Here is a 16,275-nt window from a genome sequence, read left to right as displayed (position 1 = left end):
AGGTTTCCCTCCTATCACACATAATTAGAGCGGAAGCAACCAATATTTCTAACACGGTTTCATACCTTTATGGATGGGAAGAACTAATGTGATCAAGGTGTTGACATGCTCCAATTTATAGATTCAACGAACACCACACACACACACTACCAAAACCCTAATGCCACTCTCCCCAGATCTGACAGAAAGCAAAGCATGGGGCATCACAGGACCTCAAAAGACGGCACCAAGCTCTAATAATCAAAACAACATGGCATTTGCTGTGAACACTGACAGACCTGGAAGAGGGCATCAAGGTCAGAAGTAATGCTGTCACATACAGCCAGATCACTCTGCACAGGCACAGAAGCATGCATTGGAAGGAAGTCAGTCTCTTCAGCAACTGGAGCTGTGGGACACTGGATATCCGCATGTGGATGATTGAAACGTGACCCCCATTTCTCATCCTGTGTCATACTTTCGATTTTAAACCCACGACATACACTTAAACACACGTGTTGTTCCTCACTGACGAAATCATTTGCAAATGAAATACTTAAAATGTGTTTGCTTGTGTTTACGTTGAAAAGCTAGTGATGCTTCACACCCCTCCCCCCTCTTTCCACAGCCTTATTCCTGTACTGGGTAATGGCCTTTATCACAAAGACTATAAAGTTGGTCAAATACTGGCAGTTGGGGTGGGGAATGTCCAATCTTCGCTTCTGCATCACAGCTGTGATGGTAATCCTGAATGGGTTGCTGATGGCCGTGGAGATCAACGTCATCCGGGTCAGGGTGAGTACCAGTTGCCTGCCTTTGTGTGATGACTGCCACTCAAGACCTCAGCAGCAGAGATTACAGCCAGTCAGGAATAAGAAGGGCTTAGTAAGAAGAGGGATATGAAAGGGTATGTGGTCTATGTGTGTTAACGTAAAGTTAACATAGCCACGGAATTACAGGACATTTGTTACTTTTCTATTGCTCTGATAAAACACCGTGACCAGGGCAACTTAAAGGAGAAAGGCTTTACTAGGGCTAATAAATCTTTCCATGGGTTAGAGTTCATGGCCAGCATGGCCAGCATGGCCAGAATGGAGGCAGGTGGACAGGCAGGCAGGCAGGCAGGCAGGCAGGCAGGCAGTCAGTCAGTCAGTCAGGCAGGCAGGCAGGCAGGCAGCCAGGCAGCCACTGGAGCAGTGAGAGCTAACACCCTGATCCACAAGTATGAAACAGATGACAGAGATAGAAATAGACATAGACATAAAGATAGATAGACAGACAGACAGACAGATTGGCACCAGTCTTTTGAAATCTCAAAACCAACCCTCTGTGATACACCACCTCCAACAAGGCTATATCTTCTAATCCTTCCCAAGTAGTTCCAACACACGAGGACCAAGTATTTACTTCTATTAGCCTGTGTGTGTGTGTGTGTGTGTGTGTGTGTGTGTGTGTGGTGGTTCATTCTCACTGAAACAACCACACCATTAATGTCTCAGAATCTGTGTGGTCCTAGACTCTATTTATGATTTCACAGGTAGTAATGGATTTCTTTATCCATGATTGGCCAAAGGCAGGTCTAGGTTTATCAAAATATGAATCTTGAAGTTGATCATTGCAGAGAAGGTAATTTTATCTGCTCTTCTCATTTCCCTGATTGGGTACATGTCCAAAATACAGCAGTCAGGACAGCACACAAAGCCTATACTTTAAATTATTTTTCACTTTCTGCTGTTAATGTTGTCAGTTACATTGTGTGAGACACTATTAGAGCTAACAGGTTTTTCAATATTCAGTTTCTTTCAGGTAACTTTATGAGTAGAAAGATATACACTACAATGAATGTGGACAATAGGCAGTTAACATGGGCCAAACCACGTGACTTGACAATGATGTTAAAGTGTCAGTGATATGATATAGCAACCTCCATCAATTTAACCCTATCAGAGGATAATGACAAGTTCTTTTAAAGGGCTAATTAATTTTTCAGAGTTGTGTCAAAGTGGTTTCTATATGGAATTCTGGCAGTCAGCTGGCTAGTGTAAGGAAAACAAGGGAGAAACATTGCAAAGGATATTCCAGAATGCAATGGAAAGAACTGTAGATTAAAACATGAATTTTGGCTGCCTTAAGTAAAAATGTAGGGAAGGAAGGTTGTGGCTTTATTTTTAGTCTGTGGAGAGAGAAGTAGGCTAATGGTCACACTGTGGAATTCTTCCTACTGCAGAGATATGTTTTCTTCATGAAACCTCAGAAAGTGAAGCCTCCAGAAGACCTCCAGGACTTAGGTGTGAGGTTCCTCCAGCCATTTGTGAATTTACTGTCCAAAGCTACGTACTGGTGGATGAACACACTGATAATATCTGCTCACAGGAAGCCTATCGATCTGAAGGCCATTGGAAAGTTGCCGATAGCCATGAGGGCGGTCACAAACTATGTCTGCCTGAAGGACGCCTATGAAGAGCAAAAGGTAACAGCATTTGTCTTCCACATTCATAACCAGAGAGAGAGAGAGAGAGGGAAAGAGAGAGGGAGAGAGAGAGAAGGATTGCTAAATATGGAAGTACAAAGCTCAAATAATGTCTATACCTAGTCTCTCATCATCTTGTTTCACGTACGATTTTCTTTGGTCACATTTGTGAGTGGTACATATTTTCCAAGCCGAAGGGAACTAGACATGCATTTGTCTTTAAGAATCCCGTGTCATCTTGACAGCTAAAACTAATGCAGAGATGTGGATGAACTAGCTTATACACTGTGTTATCTGTTTCATTGTGTTGGGTCTAGTAGCTATCATTTGCATAAAATGCAAGGATGCAGTTTCCCATGTTGTATTCATTGAACTTTCCATAGTTATTTTTACCACTATCAGCTCTGCTCCAAAGTCTTGCTTGGGTCTCTTGTTTGTTTCAGAAAAAGGCTGCAGACCATCCGAATAGGACCCCATCCATATGGCTAGCCATGTACAGAGCTTTTGGGAGGCCAATCTTGCTGAGCAGCACATTCCGATACTTGGCTGACTTGCTGGGGTTTGCTGGTCCTCTCTGTATTTCTGGAATAGTCCAGCGTGTAAATGAAACCAAGAATGGAACAAATAACACTACAGGAGTAAGTTCATGTTTTTTTTTTTTTTAATCATTATTTAGCTCGTGTTTGCATTTGTCACTTTGTATTGCTGTGACGACACCGTGACCAAGGAAACTTATAGTTTATTGGATGATTATAGTTTTGGAGGCCTCTGTGACCATCATGGTGAGGAGATGGCAGCAGCAGCAGGCAGGCTTGGTGTTGGAGCAGTAGCTGAGAGCTTAGATCTTGAAATACAAGCATGAGGCAGATACAAGGGTAACTGGGAATGGCATGGGCTATTGAACCCTGAATACCTGCTCTCCGTGACACAGCTCCTCCAACAAGGCCACACCCCCTAATCCTTCCTGAGCAGTTCCACACACTGGGGTCAAGCATTCAATCCTATGAGCCTATGGGGGGAACATTCTTATTGAAATTGCTACAGAGTGTATGTGGGCAATCTGGAGATCGGAGCACAACTTGTGTGAGTACAGTAGGGTCTATCCTTCCCCCATGTGGACTCTGGGAATTGGTCTCAGGTCATCAGGCTTGGTGACAAGCACCTTTATTCTCTGAGCCGCCTTCCCTGCCCTGCTCACAGTTCTTTTAAAAGGAAACACATGACTGGATGGTTACATTGTAATTGTCACTTTTTATTAATGCAGTAGTATGAGAAATTCAAGCTGACTTATTTATAGAGAAGTTGAATGTTTTAAAGTAAAACCAATAGTTTCTTTTTAGAGAAAATTATCTATATAATTATGTACACATTATATATATTCATATATATATATTAATGTATCTACCAATCAAAATTATTCATAAGATTTGGAGCCTATAAACACTTCATAACCACCCTTCATGTGTAAGGAACTTTATGCAGAAATTTTACATTGGTTATTTTACTTGTTTTTTATAGTAATCTTTAAAAAGGGTATGAGGGTATTAAGTCACTGTTTCAAAGATCTATGGCAATAATATGAGAAATGTGGTTTTAATATTATATATTCTTCTTTTCTGTTTTATTTTGTGTGTGTGTGTGTATGTGTGTGTGTGTGTGGTGTGTATGTGTGTGTGGTGTGTATGTGTGTGTGTGTGTGTGTGTGTGGTGTGTATGTGTGTGTATGTGTGGTGTGTGTGGTGTGTGTGTGTGTGTGTGTGTGTGTGTGTGTGTGTGTGTGTGCATATGCTTGACATTCAAGCTTAAGAAACCAAGTTTTTATCTTCAGCATCTATGTAGAAAGAGCCAGACATCACAATCCACACCTGGACCACAGGGCTAGGAGAACAGAGATGGGTTAGAACTGCAGGTTCAGATGCTAAAGAAAGGTAAGGAAGGTGATAGATATATAATCTTACTAGATTGAAAAGACACACTTTATTGAAATGCCTTCACAAACAACAGTATCATGTATCTAGGTTAATTAAGTTGATCACTCAAAACACACATTTGCTTGCCTAGTACCAAACTCTATCCATCTCAGTAAACTTCACTACAGTTAAAATGGCCTTTCTGAGGCCACAAAATTTTGCTGGGGGTTATACACTTCACCACCAATTACAATTTTATTCACCACAGATAAAGAAGTAGTAGAAGATGATGACTACAAAGGAGCTGAAACTAAAAAGAAAAAGGAAAACAAACAAACAAACAAAAAACCGTTTGCTTTATATACTCCTTCACAACACTCCATCTCAAATAGTAAAGGATGGAGAATGTCTTTGATATTGCCATGCACTTCACTGACAGCCAGATGTGACACTGTTGTTCACAAAGCTGAACCAATGTTCTCTTCTTGTTTGTTTTGTTTTGTTTTTTATCCCTATGATGGACTCAGTCATCTTCCTACTTAGATGAGTTTTCACAAGTCATCTCTTCTTCCTGGGAGTAACACACAGATGAAATAAATGACACATTTTAAAGTTTGTTTCACTAGCACGAGTTAGGGTCCTTTGAAACCAGAAGCAGTTAATTGTGATTTTAAAGACCATGGGCAAGGGTAGCTCAGTCAGCGAAGTTATTGATTGACAAGCAGAAAAGCCAGGTGATTTATGACGGTCATCTCAGCCCTGCAGACAGCAAGGCTCCTGGAGCTCACCACCAACCTGTCTAGCTGAACTGGTGAGCTCCAGACCAATGAGAGACCCCATCTCAAGGGAGGTAGATGTTTGCATTGTAAGACCATTGAGTTTTAAACTGAAAACCAATTGTCCTTTAATAAATACAAACTATACATCTGGTGGATGGAAAGGCTGGCTTTAACTTGTTTTCTTTTTTCTTTTGGGGATAAGATTTCAGAGACACTCTCGTCGAAGGAATTTCTGGAAAACTCCTATGTGCTGGCAGTCCTGCTTTTCCTGGCCCTTATCCTGCAAAGGACATTTCTGCAGGCTTCTTACTATGTCACCATAGAGACTGGCATCAACCTCCGTGGGGCTCTGCTGGTATGTAGGACACGGGGACCTTTGCATCTTGTAAAGGCCGCGCACGGTGTGTTGGTAAGACTAGGGAACATTCCCGCCCCACTTCGTTTCCACTTTAATATTATGACAATGAGTTTCTAGGATCTACTTTGTAAAAACTTAGTTGTCATATAAAATAATGGACTTTGTTGTAACATTTTTATATGTACATTTTATGTCCTCTCTCAGTCCGTCCCTCCCTGCCTCCCTCCCTCTCCCCCTTCTCTCTCTCTCTCTCTCTCTCTCTCTCTCTCTCTCTCTCTCTCTCTCTCTCTGTCTCTCCCTCTCATCTCTTTCCTCCCCTGAAAATAGTCCCTCCTGTTTTTGAGTCAGATATATTCAATTGTCCTCCCATTACTCTTACTGTGGACCTTTCCTCCCTCCTCCTGGCCCCTTGCCCCGCCCTCCTCACGGCCCCTTGCCCCGCCCTCCTCACGGCCCCTTGCCCCGCCCTCCTCACGGCCCCTTGCCCCGCCCTCCTCACGGCCCCTTGCCCCGCCCTCCTCACGGCCCCTCTTGGCTTCCGTCTGCAGCTTCTACTTAATGAAAAAAAACACTGACTTAATACGGGGCAGGGAGCTTTCAAAATAACACATCAAGGAAGACATCTTAAAACTCCTGCATTCACCGTTCCTATGTCTGTTTATGCTTGAGCATAGTGTTTAAAGTTGGGCGTAGGCTTTAATTATAATCCTAGGAAACACAAGTTTATATTAAAAAAAAAAAAAAACATGGTTAGCTTAGGAAGGCAGAGAGGCTTGTAAATTTTCGAAAACGTAAAATAATTGTGTTTTTCAGTGGAAGTAACTAGTTAGTGTTGGGTTTTCAGTTTGGAGCTTGACGTCCATCTTTCCCCCTCTCTCCTCATAGGCTATGATATACAATAAAATCCTTCGGCTCTCTACTTCTAACCTATCCATGGGTGAGATGACCCTGGGACAGATCAACAACTTGGTTGCCATAGAAACCAATCAGCTCATGTGGTTCTTGTTCCTGTGTCCCAATCTGTGGGCCATGCCTGTCCAGGTAGCTCTCTGTTCTTAAGATGCTCGCCGGAAGGGGAAACAGGCGGGGCTGAGAATGTGAGGCTCAGGGGAGGGTTTGCTGTTCCAATGCCCCATGCTCCTGGACCTTCTTTGTAGACAAGGATATGAGACTAAGGAACTTTAGAAGTTCAGAAAGTCAGACCTGGGATTACACTGCTTAAATTCTAACGCCCATGGTGGCCCCTGTGTGCACTGCTGTTGAGCCCTTCGATGTATTTAACCGTACACTGGGAATAGTACACATATCTCCCAGACACCAGACATATCTGTGGCAGTTGTCAAGTTTAAATAATCACTGGGCCCAAAGCATCTGGAAACAGGGTCTTGCATTAGTATCCACTGGTTACTGGTGTTACTGTCAAATCCACAGCTGGGTTTGGACTCTGGTTCTGACAGACACACAGCAATTCCAATCTATAGTGGTCACATCAAATCATCCCATGGCTTCAACTGGGTGGCTGAAATGTGACAGTGATATTTAGCTATATGTTATATAAAGTAGAATTTTAAATGAGAGTTTTGTTTGTTTTTGTTTTGCTTTATTTTGTTTTTGAGACAAGGTTTCTCTGTAGCTTTGGAGCCTGTCCTGGAAGTTGCTATGTAGACCAGGCTGGCCTCGAACTCACAGAGATCCGCCTGCTTCTGCCCCATTAGTGCTGGGATTAAAGGCATGAGCCACCACTGCCTGCCTTAAATGATGTCTTTTTTTAACATGTGGGTTTTTTTCCCACTGGGTAAAAATAGCTAAAGAAACGCTTATTTTTTTTCTGGGTTACTAGGTTGAGTATTATTCATATCTCAAAATTTTCAACTTTAAATTGAAACTTACACTGTAGATATTACAGTTTAAAAGTGTATAAATGGGTGGTGGTGGTACACGCCTTTAATCCCAGCATTCGGCAAGCAGAGGCAGGCAGATCTCTGTGAGTTTGAGGCCAGCCTGGTCTACAGAGCTACATAGAGAAACCCCATCTGGAAAAAAAAAAACTACATAAAATAATAAAAATGCAAGTTCTTACATGTGTTATAGTTTGTTTTTAGTGGAGATTAAAATTCATAAAATACAAGTGTTTGAGCATAATGCATAGCAAGCCTGAGGCCAGCCTTGACTAGTTTAGCCAGCCTTGGCTATGTGGCAAGTTGGAAGCCTCTCTCAGAAACAAAATAAAAATAATAATTAATAATAATAATTAATAATAATAAGGATCAAAAGAGAAAGATGGCAGTGATAAAGTAGCCTGAGAGACTTTACAATCGGCTGGTTTTGTTTGTTTGCTTTAAGTTTGCCTATTTGGTTAGGCTTTGACAACGTAGTCTTAACGAGTCATGAACCCACAGCCACCTTCCTGCCTAAGATCCCCAAGTGCTGGGGTTACAGGCTCGGGTCATCGCACCTGTTTTCCTCACAGGTTTGGCTGGTCCTAGCTTTCTTGTCTTAGGTGGCCTTTGGAGTCTCCCCAAGCAGGGAGCTGTTGCCCCCAGCAGCCCTCCCATGCTCATGTGGATCCCTGCTGATGCTCCTTCCATTTCCCCGGCTTTGAAAACCTAGTGCAATTCCAAGAGGACCTGGAGAGTCGAGTTTACGTTGGGTGACAGCCCTTTCAGCCCTTTAAAGTCTTTTCAAGTTAAGACCTGCGTTACCAGGTTGGAAACGCCAGCAGGCCTCTTTGCACTAGTTGTGCAGCTCAGCACACTAAAAATATATTCCTAGCGCTTGGCTGCACAAAGAATTCTCAGCAAAACCCGACGGTCACCATTGAGTTGACCCCCGAATAAACTCAGCAGGGTAGTTGCGAACCTCCATTTTCGGTAACGGCATGTCCCCCCCCCCACTGACTCGCTGGCTCCCACAGCCCGTTCACTCTCCTGCTGTTGTGCTCCCCCCCCAGATCATAATGGGGGTGATCCTGCTCTACAACTTGCTCGGATCAAGCGCGCTGGTTGGCGCTGCTGTCATTGTGCTCCTTGCGCCAATTCAGTACTTCATCGCCACAAAGCTAGCGGAGGCCCAGAAGAGCACTCTGGTGAGTCACGTCCCTGGGAACGTTAGTAGGGAACGGAGCCGAGCTGCTTGGTTTTTGTATTTTTATAGTACAAGAAGTCAATGCATTTCAATCTGTATAATTTCCAAACCCTCCCTTCTCTTCTCCTTCCTTCCTTCCTTCTTTCTTTCCTTCTTTCTCTCCTTCCTTCCTTTCTCTTTTGATCTTTCTTTCCTCCTTCCTTCTTTCCCCTTTCTCTTTTTTTCTTCTTTCTTTCTCTCTCTGACAGTCTTGCTACGTGCAACCCTGGCTGTCCTGAACTTTGCTACGTAGGCCAGGCTTGCCTGGATTGAACTAGCTCTGCCTGTTTCTGTCTCCTAAGTGCTGGGGTTAAACTGTTACCATTTCTGGCAGGGAACGTGTATTTTTATTACTGCAAAATCACTTCAAATTGGTGTCTATTCATTCTACGTAGCAAATTTCACTCAAGTATTCAGTACATGTTGGATATATGCTATCTGCACCACCCTATCCCCTCTTTCCATCCCATTACGCCCATTCGTTTCCCTAGACAGTTTCCACATGTACTTTTGTGTCATACATACATGGATGAAATTATGTATGTATCTGTGTAAAACCCAGGACTCGTAGATGATAGAAAACATTGGTCATTTTGAGTCTGATTTAATTTACTTATTATGATGATCGATCTCTAGTTGCACCCATGTCTCGCAAAGAGCATAATTTTGTTCTTCATGGTACACACACTTTCTTTATCCACCCCCCCTGCTGGTGCACACCTCTCTTGGTTCCAAAACTCAAATGCTTGACTGGCGCTAAGATGCAGGCGTCTCTGTCAGGTGTTTTCCTTGGAGTCATGGCGGTGAGTATTCAGGGGTGGTTTGTTGGGTTATGTGGTAGACACAGCTTCAGACTTTTTGAAGAATTTCCACACCGATTTCTGTAGAGGCTGGGCAGGAACAACTTAAAAGGTAGAAGGAAAACTTGAGACTTGAATGTCTTAGTCTCACACTATGACAACCACAAGTGGCCAGCTTTGGACCTTTTGTTTTGTTTTCCTTTTGAGACAGGGTCTCACTCTGGAGGTCTTGCTGTCCTGGAATTTACTGTGTAGATCATCAGGCTGTCTTTGAACTCACAACGATCTGCCTGACTCTGCCTCTTCAATGCTGCCATTGGAGGTGCATGCCACCACATCTGGCTGGATCTTTTTTTTTTTTAAGTGTTAAAAATTACTCTTAAGCATACTTTGAGGCCACTGGGTATCAGTTATGACAAGGAAGGAATGAACCAAGCATCCGAGGTTAAATTCCTTCCAGTGGTGACCTGTTGGTGACAGTGAATCCTACTGAGTGTATTCATGGTCATGCTGGCAAGGAAGGGGCAGTCCAGTTGACCTTTTCTGGCTTCTGTTTACCATGAAATCATTTCATTTGAGTAAGCATCGGCTTCTTTCAAAGAACCATATGCAAATAGTAGAACTGTTGACAGTGTGTTTAGAAAAAAAGTTTGATTAACTGTGAAGAGGCTGGGTGTGAATCAGGTGTCAGATGGAGGGTGCTGCCGCCCTTAGGCTGGGTGTGAACCGGGTGTCAGATGCAGGGGTGCTGCCGCCCTTAGGCTGGGTGTGAACCGGGTGTCAGATGCAGGGGTGCTTGCTCCTTGAGCTGGCATTTCTACTATGACAAGGAAGTTGTATGTTGTGCAAGGGGCACGTAGGCTTGGGGTCTTTGTTTGTTTTTTCCACTGTGTCTGTGCTGCGAGTCTGAGTTGACCCCTGTGTCTGTGTCTTCACTGTGCTCTGAGCCACCTCCCTTTCTACCTTAGCATTCAAGTGCACAAAGTCATTGGAGAGCAGCATAAATGGGATATGCACCTCCAACATCTGTCTTTCACTTTGCGGCTCACAAGAAACCATTTGATAGGCATTCAAGGCCCTGCCGAGACAAAAGCGATGAACAAAGCACAGCAGAGTGTCTGCCTTGCTTTCTTCTGTCTGCCAAAACACCGCTCAGCTGGCCCATGGGGTCAGTGGGACCTCCTGCACCTTCTAGGCTGTTCTAGCGTACAGTTGGGTGGCATAGGCAGCTAAACAATGACTAAATCAAATCCCCTGCAAACATCTCTGAAATGGCTCGGTTCTCAGCCACAGGCTGAAAGGAGGCTCGGGCTTAACTCCTGGACTGGGAGGAAAGGTGGGGACTCATCCCACGCTGGACCCTCACAGACCCCAAGAAGAAGCGAAACGCCCGTCTTCAGTCCACACAGGCTCTTCTGTGGTGGAGCTGAGGGGAAAATGCATTCAACAGGAGACATCGCACACACACTGCATGTCAGCTTTACCTCTCATGCGGACCTGCAGTTGTTACTCGGGGAAGCCATGGGAATCTGATGAGCTGGCTTTTGTGTACGCTAAAGAAATGGAGGCAGGAGTGTCTCTAGATGGACAGATGTTTTGTAGTCACCTCCTTGGTCACGTCTTCATTTTATTTATTTGTTTATTTTAATTTAACTTCTTAATTGACTCTTATTGGGAGTCACTTCTTCATTTTAAACCTGAGGGAAATTCTTGCTCTGGCAGCGCTCATGCTAAAGCTGGGATGATTCGGAGAACGTGTTCATGGCCCCTGCGTGTGGATGACACAAGCTGGAGAGGCATTCCATATTTATGTGTGTATATACGTGTCTGTTTGTGTGTGTCCATGTGTATGTGTGAATGACATGTGTGTGTATACGTGTTTGTGTGTGTCCATGTGTATGTGTGAATGACATGTGTATATATGTGAATGTATGTAAGTATACGCTTGTGCAGGTGCCTTTGTAATGTATCTATGTATGTTTGTGTGTTTGTGTGTGCACAAGTCTGTAACATGTCTATGTGTATGTCGGTGTATGTGTGAATGTGGATTTGTATGTACGTGGATACATATGTATGCACGCATACGTGTACATATGCATGTATGAGTATGTCGCAATACTAGGGAATTATATCAGGAGAAGACGGCATTTTAAAGGGGAGAGCATAGAATGGGTGATGAACACATGCAGTAAGGAAGCAGAAAGTGGGGTCGGTTTGGGGAGGCACAGGGTCCACCTGGAGGAGACACAGGATATGAGGCAGGGCGGTACAGAGAGGAACAAACATTATAACACATTTTATGCAGAGGACGCAGTGAAAGCCTGGGGACTTCCCAGTGTGAGGAATGGAGAGCTGTCCAGAAGCAAGGCCTCCCGAAGGCCTGAGCATCTCCGCGTCCTGCTTTCTAGTGTACCCGGCTGCATCTTGGGCTATGTTTTCTTCCTTTGTCGTATAGGATTATTCCACCGAGAGGCTGAAAAAGACAAATGAGATCCTGAAAGGCATCAAGCTCCTTAAGCTGTACGCCTGGGAGCACATTTTCTGCAAAAGTGTGGAAGAGACGAGAATGAAGGAGCTCTCCAGCCTCAAAACCTTCGCGCTCTACACGTCACTCTCCAGTGAGTCGCCATCGTCACTCTGAGTGACCAATAACATGTGCACAGTGTTAAGTGTGGCTTATAAACAATGAAATGAGCTGCCCCTTGAAGGAATCCATTATTGTCTACACATACTCTACCCGGTCTCCACTAGCCACACGATGCCCTCTACACTAAGGAGAGAGCACACCGCTAATGTCTGGGAGACCTGAATCTAGCTTTTGCCAGTTGCTTTTGGCTGTGACACATCACGTACTGAAACCCTTGGTATTTTTTAAAACTTCGTCTTATTTCTGATGATGTGTGTGGGCACGCACATTTGTGGCACACGTGTGGAAGTCAGAGGACAACTTTGTGGGGTGGGTCCCCTTATTCCACCTTCTCACGGGGTGCCAGGGATTGAACTCAGGTTGCCAGCCTTGTGCAGCGAGCACTGAGCTGTCTCCCCTGGTAATATGAAAATGGTAATGATGTCAGGGTGTGCTCCAGCAGAAATGTCTCAGTTGCAGAACGGAATGTCAATTGTTCTCAGTAAACAGGGAGCTGTTGGTTTGGCTATCTTGCTAATGGCCATCTCTAAGTCCTTTAAAAGCATCCACTCTTGCTTGTGGTAATCTGTTTTGAAGGAGGCTCCTGGTAGACTTTCCTGAGAGAAACCCTTCAAGTGAAGGGAGAGACTCACAACCTGCTTTCCTCATCTGTTCTGGAGAATTTTGCATACTGTTTCCATCCTAGTACAAATTCACTGTTCTCCAGCCCAACCGGGCTTGTGTTAGCACAGTTCACACATGCTTAGTCACACGCCACCCATTCTTACTTGTTTTGATTGGTGCGTCGTTTTGTTCCCAAAGGTCTTTAATGACTTAGGAATTTGGAGGTTTCCATATTATTTTCTCTTGAATTGTAACTGAGTGTGGATCTTTGTGATATCATGTGCTTCTGTTCTGAAATGGAATCACAGTCAACACTGAGGGCACATTCTATTTTGGGTGCCATGAAAAGGGCCTTGTACTCATCGGGTCTTGTGTCTACATGACAATGGTGCAAGGTTCTGATAAAACCTGTGGTTTCCAAGAAGGACTGGAGCGTGAATTCTAATTGGACTTAATAATAAAAGCCCAGAGTCAGATATAGGGGTAAATCCTGAAAGATCAGAGAGACAAAGGAGCCAGCCACAGCCACCTCTTACCTCACCAGCTCCTCAGCCTAAAGCGGGGCCAGTTCCTGTCTATGCCCACCTTATAGTCTTTTCTCTGCCCAGTCATATCATTTCCTTTTTCCTCCTCCCTGGTGCTGGGATTAAAGGCATGCATCTCCCAAGTACTGGGATCAAAGGCATAAGATCCCAGGTGCTGGGATCAAAGGTATGTCACCATGGCCTGGCCTCTATGGTTAACTACAAGCTAGCTCCACCCTCTGATCTTCAGGCAAGCTTTATTTGTTAGAGCACAAACAAAATACAACTACAAAGGATCCTAATAAACTATCCCTCTGGTTTTATTATGACTCAAACACTAATATTTTTGTTGGTGTATGGCATAGCCCCAGCCCTTGGACACTTAAGGTTGCCTTGAGGTTCGAGCCAACCTGCGCTACATAGTGAATTCAGGTCCAGCCTCAGCAACAAAGTGAGACCATGTCAACAAACAAAAGCAAAAGTAAAAACAGGGCCCGGGGAGATGATGGCTCTGGAGTTCAAAGCTCTTGCTGCTCTTGCAGAGGACCTGGGTTCAATTCCCAGTACTGACATGTGGTAACTCACAACCATCTGTATCTCCAGCTCCAGAGGATCTGACGCCCTCTTCTGGCCTCCTCAGTCAGCTGCACACTTATAATGCACATACACACACTCAGGCACACACACACATAGATTTAAAATAAATTGATCAATCTTTAAAACAAAAGAAAGAAAAAAATACTACTCTAAACCCCTCTAGGATTTTAGCCTAAATTTCTGAGTTGCCCTTATGTTGGCTCTGTATTTGTGGTTTAAGGAAGAGTGAAGATATGAAATTATTTTATTAACTGTAAATTCTAAAAGTGAAAGCTCATACCCCCCTATTGGACCCTGAGCATGAAGTAGTGTCAAATTCTCATTTTTCAACTGCATAATAACCAAATTTTTATAACTTAAATTAGTGCAGTGGACCAAATAAAATATAACCCATAAATACTCTCAAAAACACATGTTGTAAAAATCCTAATATTGTGCATCATCAAAGGATGTTTTCTGAATTCTGTTGCTTGGAACATTTAACGAGAAACATGTCATAACTCCTTAATAAAGAAAACTACTTTCTGGCTAAAACACATGTGTGGGAGCTCACACAACCACAGATGAGGATGGAGCACCTGGGGAATGTTGGCGAGTCTAGACAGAGTGCTACTAACACACTCTGCCATCTTGTCCATCCTTGTCTTCACGGAGCATTAGAGTAACAGTGGGTGGTTGATTTAAGTGGGGAAAAGGTTTGCGCAGTCCAGTGAAGTAACACTTTTGATTTCTTCCCGCAGTCTTCATGAACGCAGCAATTCCCATCGCAGCTGTGCTTGCAGTAAGACACCTTTTCTTGCTTTTAGCAATAGGAGCCAATCAGTGTTTGCGAATAACTTCCAACAGAGAGCGTGTGGGTGGCCATAGCTGTCCCTTCCTTCTCGGTAGTTTCCAACCCAGGATTCTAATCCAGGATTGCTCAGTCCAGATAGTGTGGGTACTTTGGTTTGGAGCATTTTTTGATATAATGGGATATCCCAACCATTAGTATAAACAGTGGTGTCCCTGGCTTCAACCCTACTAGATGTCAGTACCTTGCCCAACCGTGACAATAAAATCTATTCCCAAGTGTGGGAAACTAACAGTGATTGAAAAGTGTCCATCTTCATCATGGTGGCCTGGCTCTCACACATTCTTATAACAAAATGGTTCATATTAGCAATCAGGGTTATTGAATAACTTCACCATATGATGCTTACAAATGAGAATAAGTCTTCCCTGCACTACAGTGTTGGACTTTTAGTACACATGTATAGCAGAGTTCTTTAAATGCCAGACCATGCTTTTTTGCTGAGAATAGTGACTCCGGGTTGCTTGGAAAGCATCTGGCTGGGTGCTGGGGACTCTGAGTTCTCTGCTCGGTTTATACCTTCATACACAGTAATTTGAGAGAAGTCACTTTCCAGTTCTATAAATAAACTGCCTTGTGTGTCTCAGACGTTTACTGCTGGGATCATGTGCAGATCCCTATCTTTAGCAATGGCTAGTACTGTTTTAGTCGTGTTTGGGGTAAAGTCGTTATTTTCCATGGTTTCAGTGGACACACCAGCTCAGTAGGATACGCTAGGTTAGTCAGGTCGAATGCTGGCAGGTGCGCCACTTTCTCCCGAGCTTTTAAATACATCTTTTTTGTTTGTTTTTGTGCAGACGTTTGTGACACATGCGTATGCGAGCGGAAACACCCTGAAGCCTGCAGAGGCCTTCGCGTCTCTGTCCCTCTTCCACATTCTTGTCACACCGCTCTTCCTCCTGTCCACGGTGGTCAGGTTTGCGGTCAAAGCCATCATCAGGTATGCTCTAGACTCCCTGGGTCTGCTGCTCATAGATTGCATGAATAGCATGCGCCCCTGCTGGCTTATTTACAGAAATACAAAAGGAAGCATAAAAACTCTGCCAGAGATTACCGTTGCTGGAAATTGTGTTAACGCAGGTGTTTTAGTTCCTATGACATTGTTGTGGATTTGGGCCCCTGGTTTTGTTTTCATTATTGCATCTTTTTTTTTTTTAATTATTATTTGAAACAATCTTTAAATTTAAATTATTTTGATCATATTCTTCCCTCTCCTAAGTCCTTCCAGATTCTCCCCCACCCAGCTTTAAATTCTTTCTCAAAAAAAGAAATAAAAACCCAATATAACAACAAGAAGGACACAATCAAGAAAATAATAAAACCACAGCAAAAGTATCAAATTGTATCCAAATAAACACACACATACACACACACACACACACACACACACACACACAGGAACACATAGACACAAGCACACACATGACAAAAAAAAAAACCAACTAACAAAAACCATTGAGTCCTCTATATGTTGGTCAGCTACTCCTGAACATAAGGCCCATGCTGTAGCAGTTGATATACAGTGTCATACTATTGGAAAAACCTGATTTCCCTCTCCTAGCACGTATATGTGACAGTCCAGTTGTTAACTTTTACCCCAGTGGACAAGTTTTCATTCATTCATTCATTCATTCA

The 16,275-nt window shown here is 43.6% G+C and overlaps 1 protein-coding gene across 1 annotated transcript in view; it reads left to right on the top strand.

The window, feature by feature from the left end:
• Window positions 1-16,275, top strand: part of Abcc9 (ATP binding cassette subfamily C member 9) — a 101,676-nt gene that overhangs the window by 12,146 nt on the left and 73,255 nt on the right. The window contains exons 4-12 of the mRNA XM_051173324.1: window positions 608-774; window positions 2,207-2,449; window positions 2,893-3,087; window positions 5,341-5,493; window positions 6,382-6,537; window positions 8,447-8,581; window positions 11,875-12,037; window positions 14,531-14,571; window positions 15,438-15,580. Of these exons, the coding sequence (XP_051029281.1) occupies window positions 608-774; window positions 2,207-2,449; window positions 2,893-3,087; window positions 5,341-5,493; window positions 6,382-6,537; window positions 8,447-8,581; window positions 11,875-12,037; window positions 14,531-14,571; window positions 15,438-15,580 (1,396 nt within the window). The remainder of the gene's footprint in view (window positions 1-607; window positions 775-2,206; window positions 2,450-2,892; window positions 3,088-5,340; window positions 5,494-6,381; window positions 6,538-8,446; window positions 8,582-11,874; window positions 12,038-14,530; window positions 14,572-15,437; window positions 15,581-16,275) is intronic.

This window comes from Phodopus roborovskii, unplaced genomic scaffold, assembly GCF_943737965.1.
Source record: "Phodopus roborovskii unplaced genomic scaffold, PHOROB, whole genome shotgun sequence".
NCBI lineage: Eukaryota > Metazoa > Chordata > Mammalia > Rodentia > Cricetidae > Phodopus > Phodopus roborovskii.
Note: the sequence above shows the minus strand (reverse complement) of the source record. Positions and strands in the feature narration are given on the sequence as shown.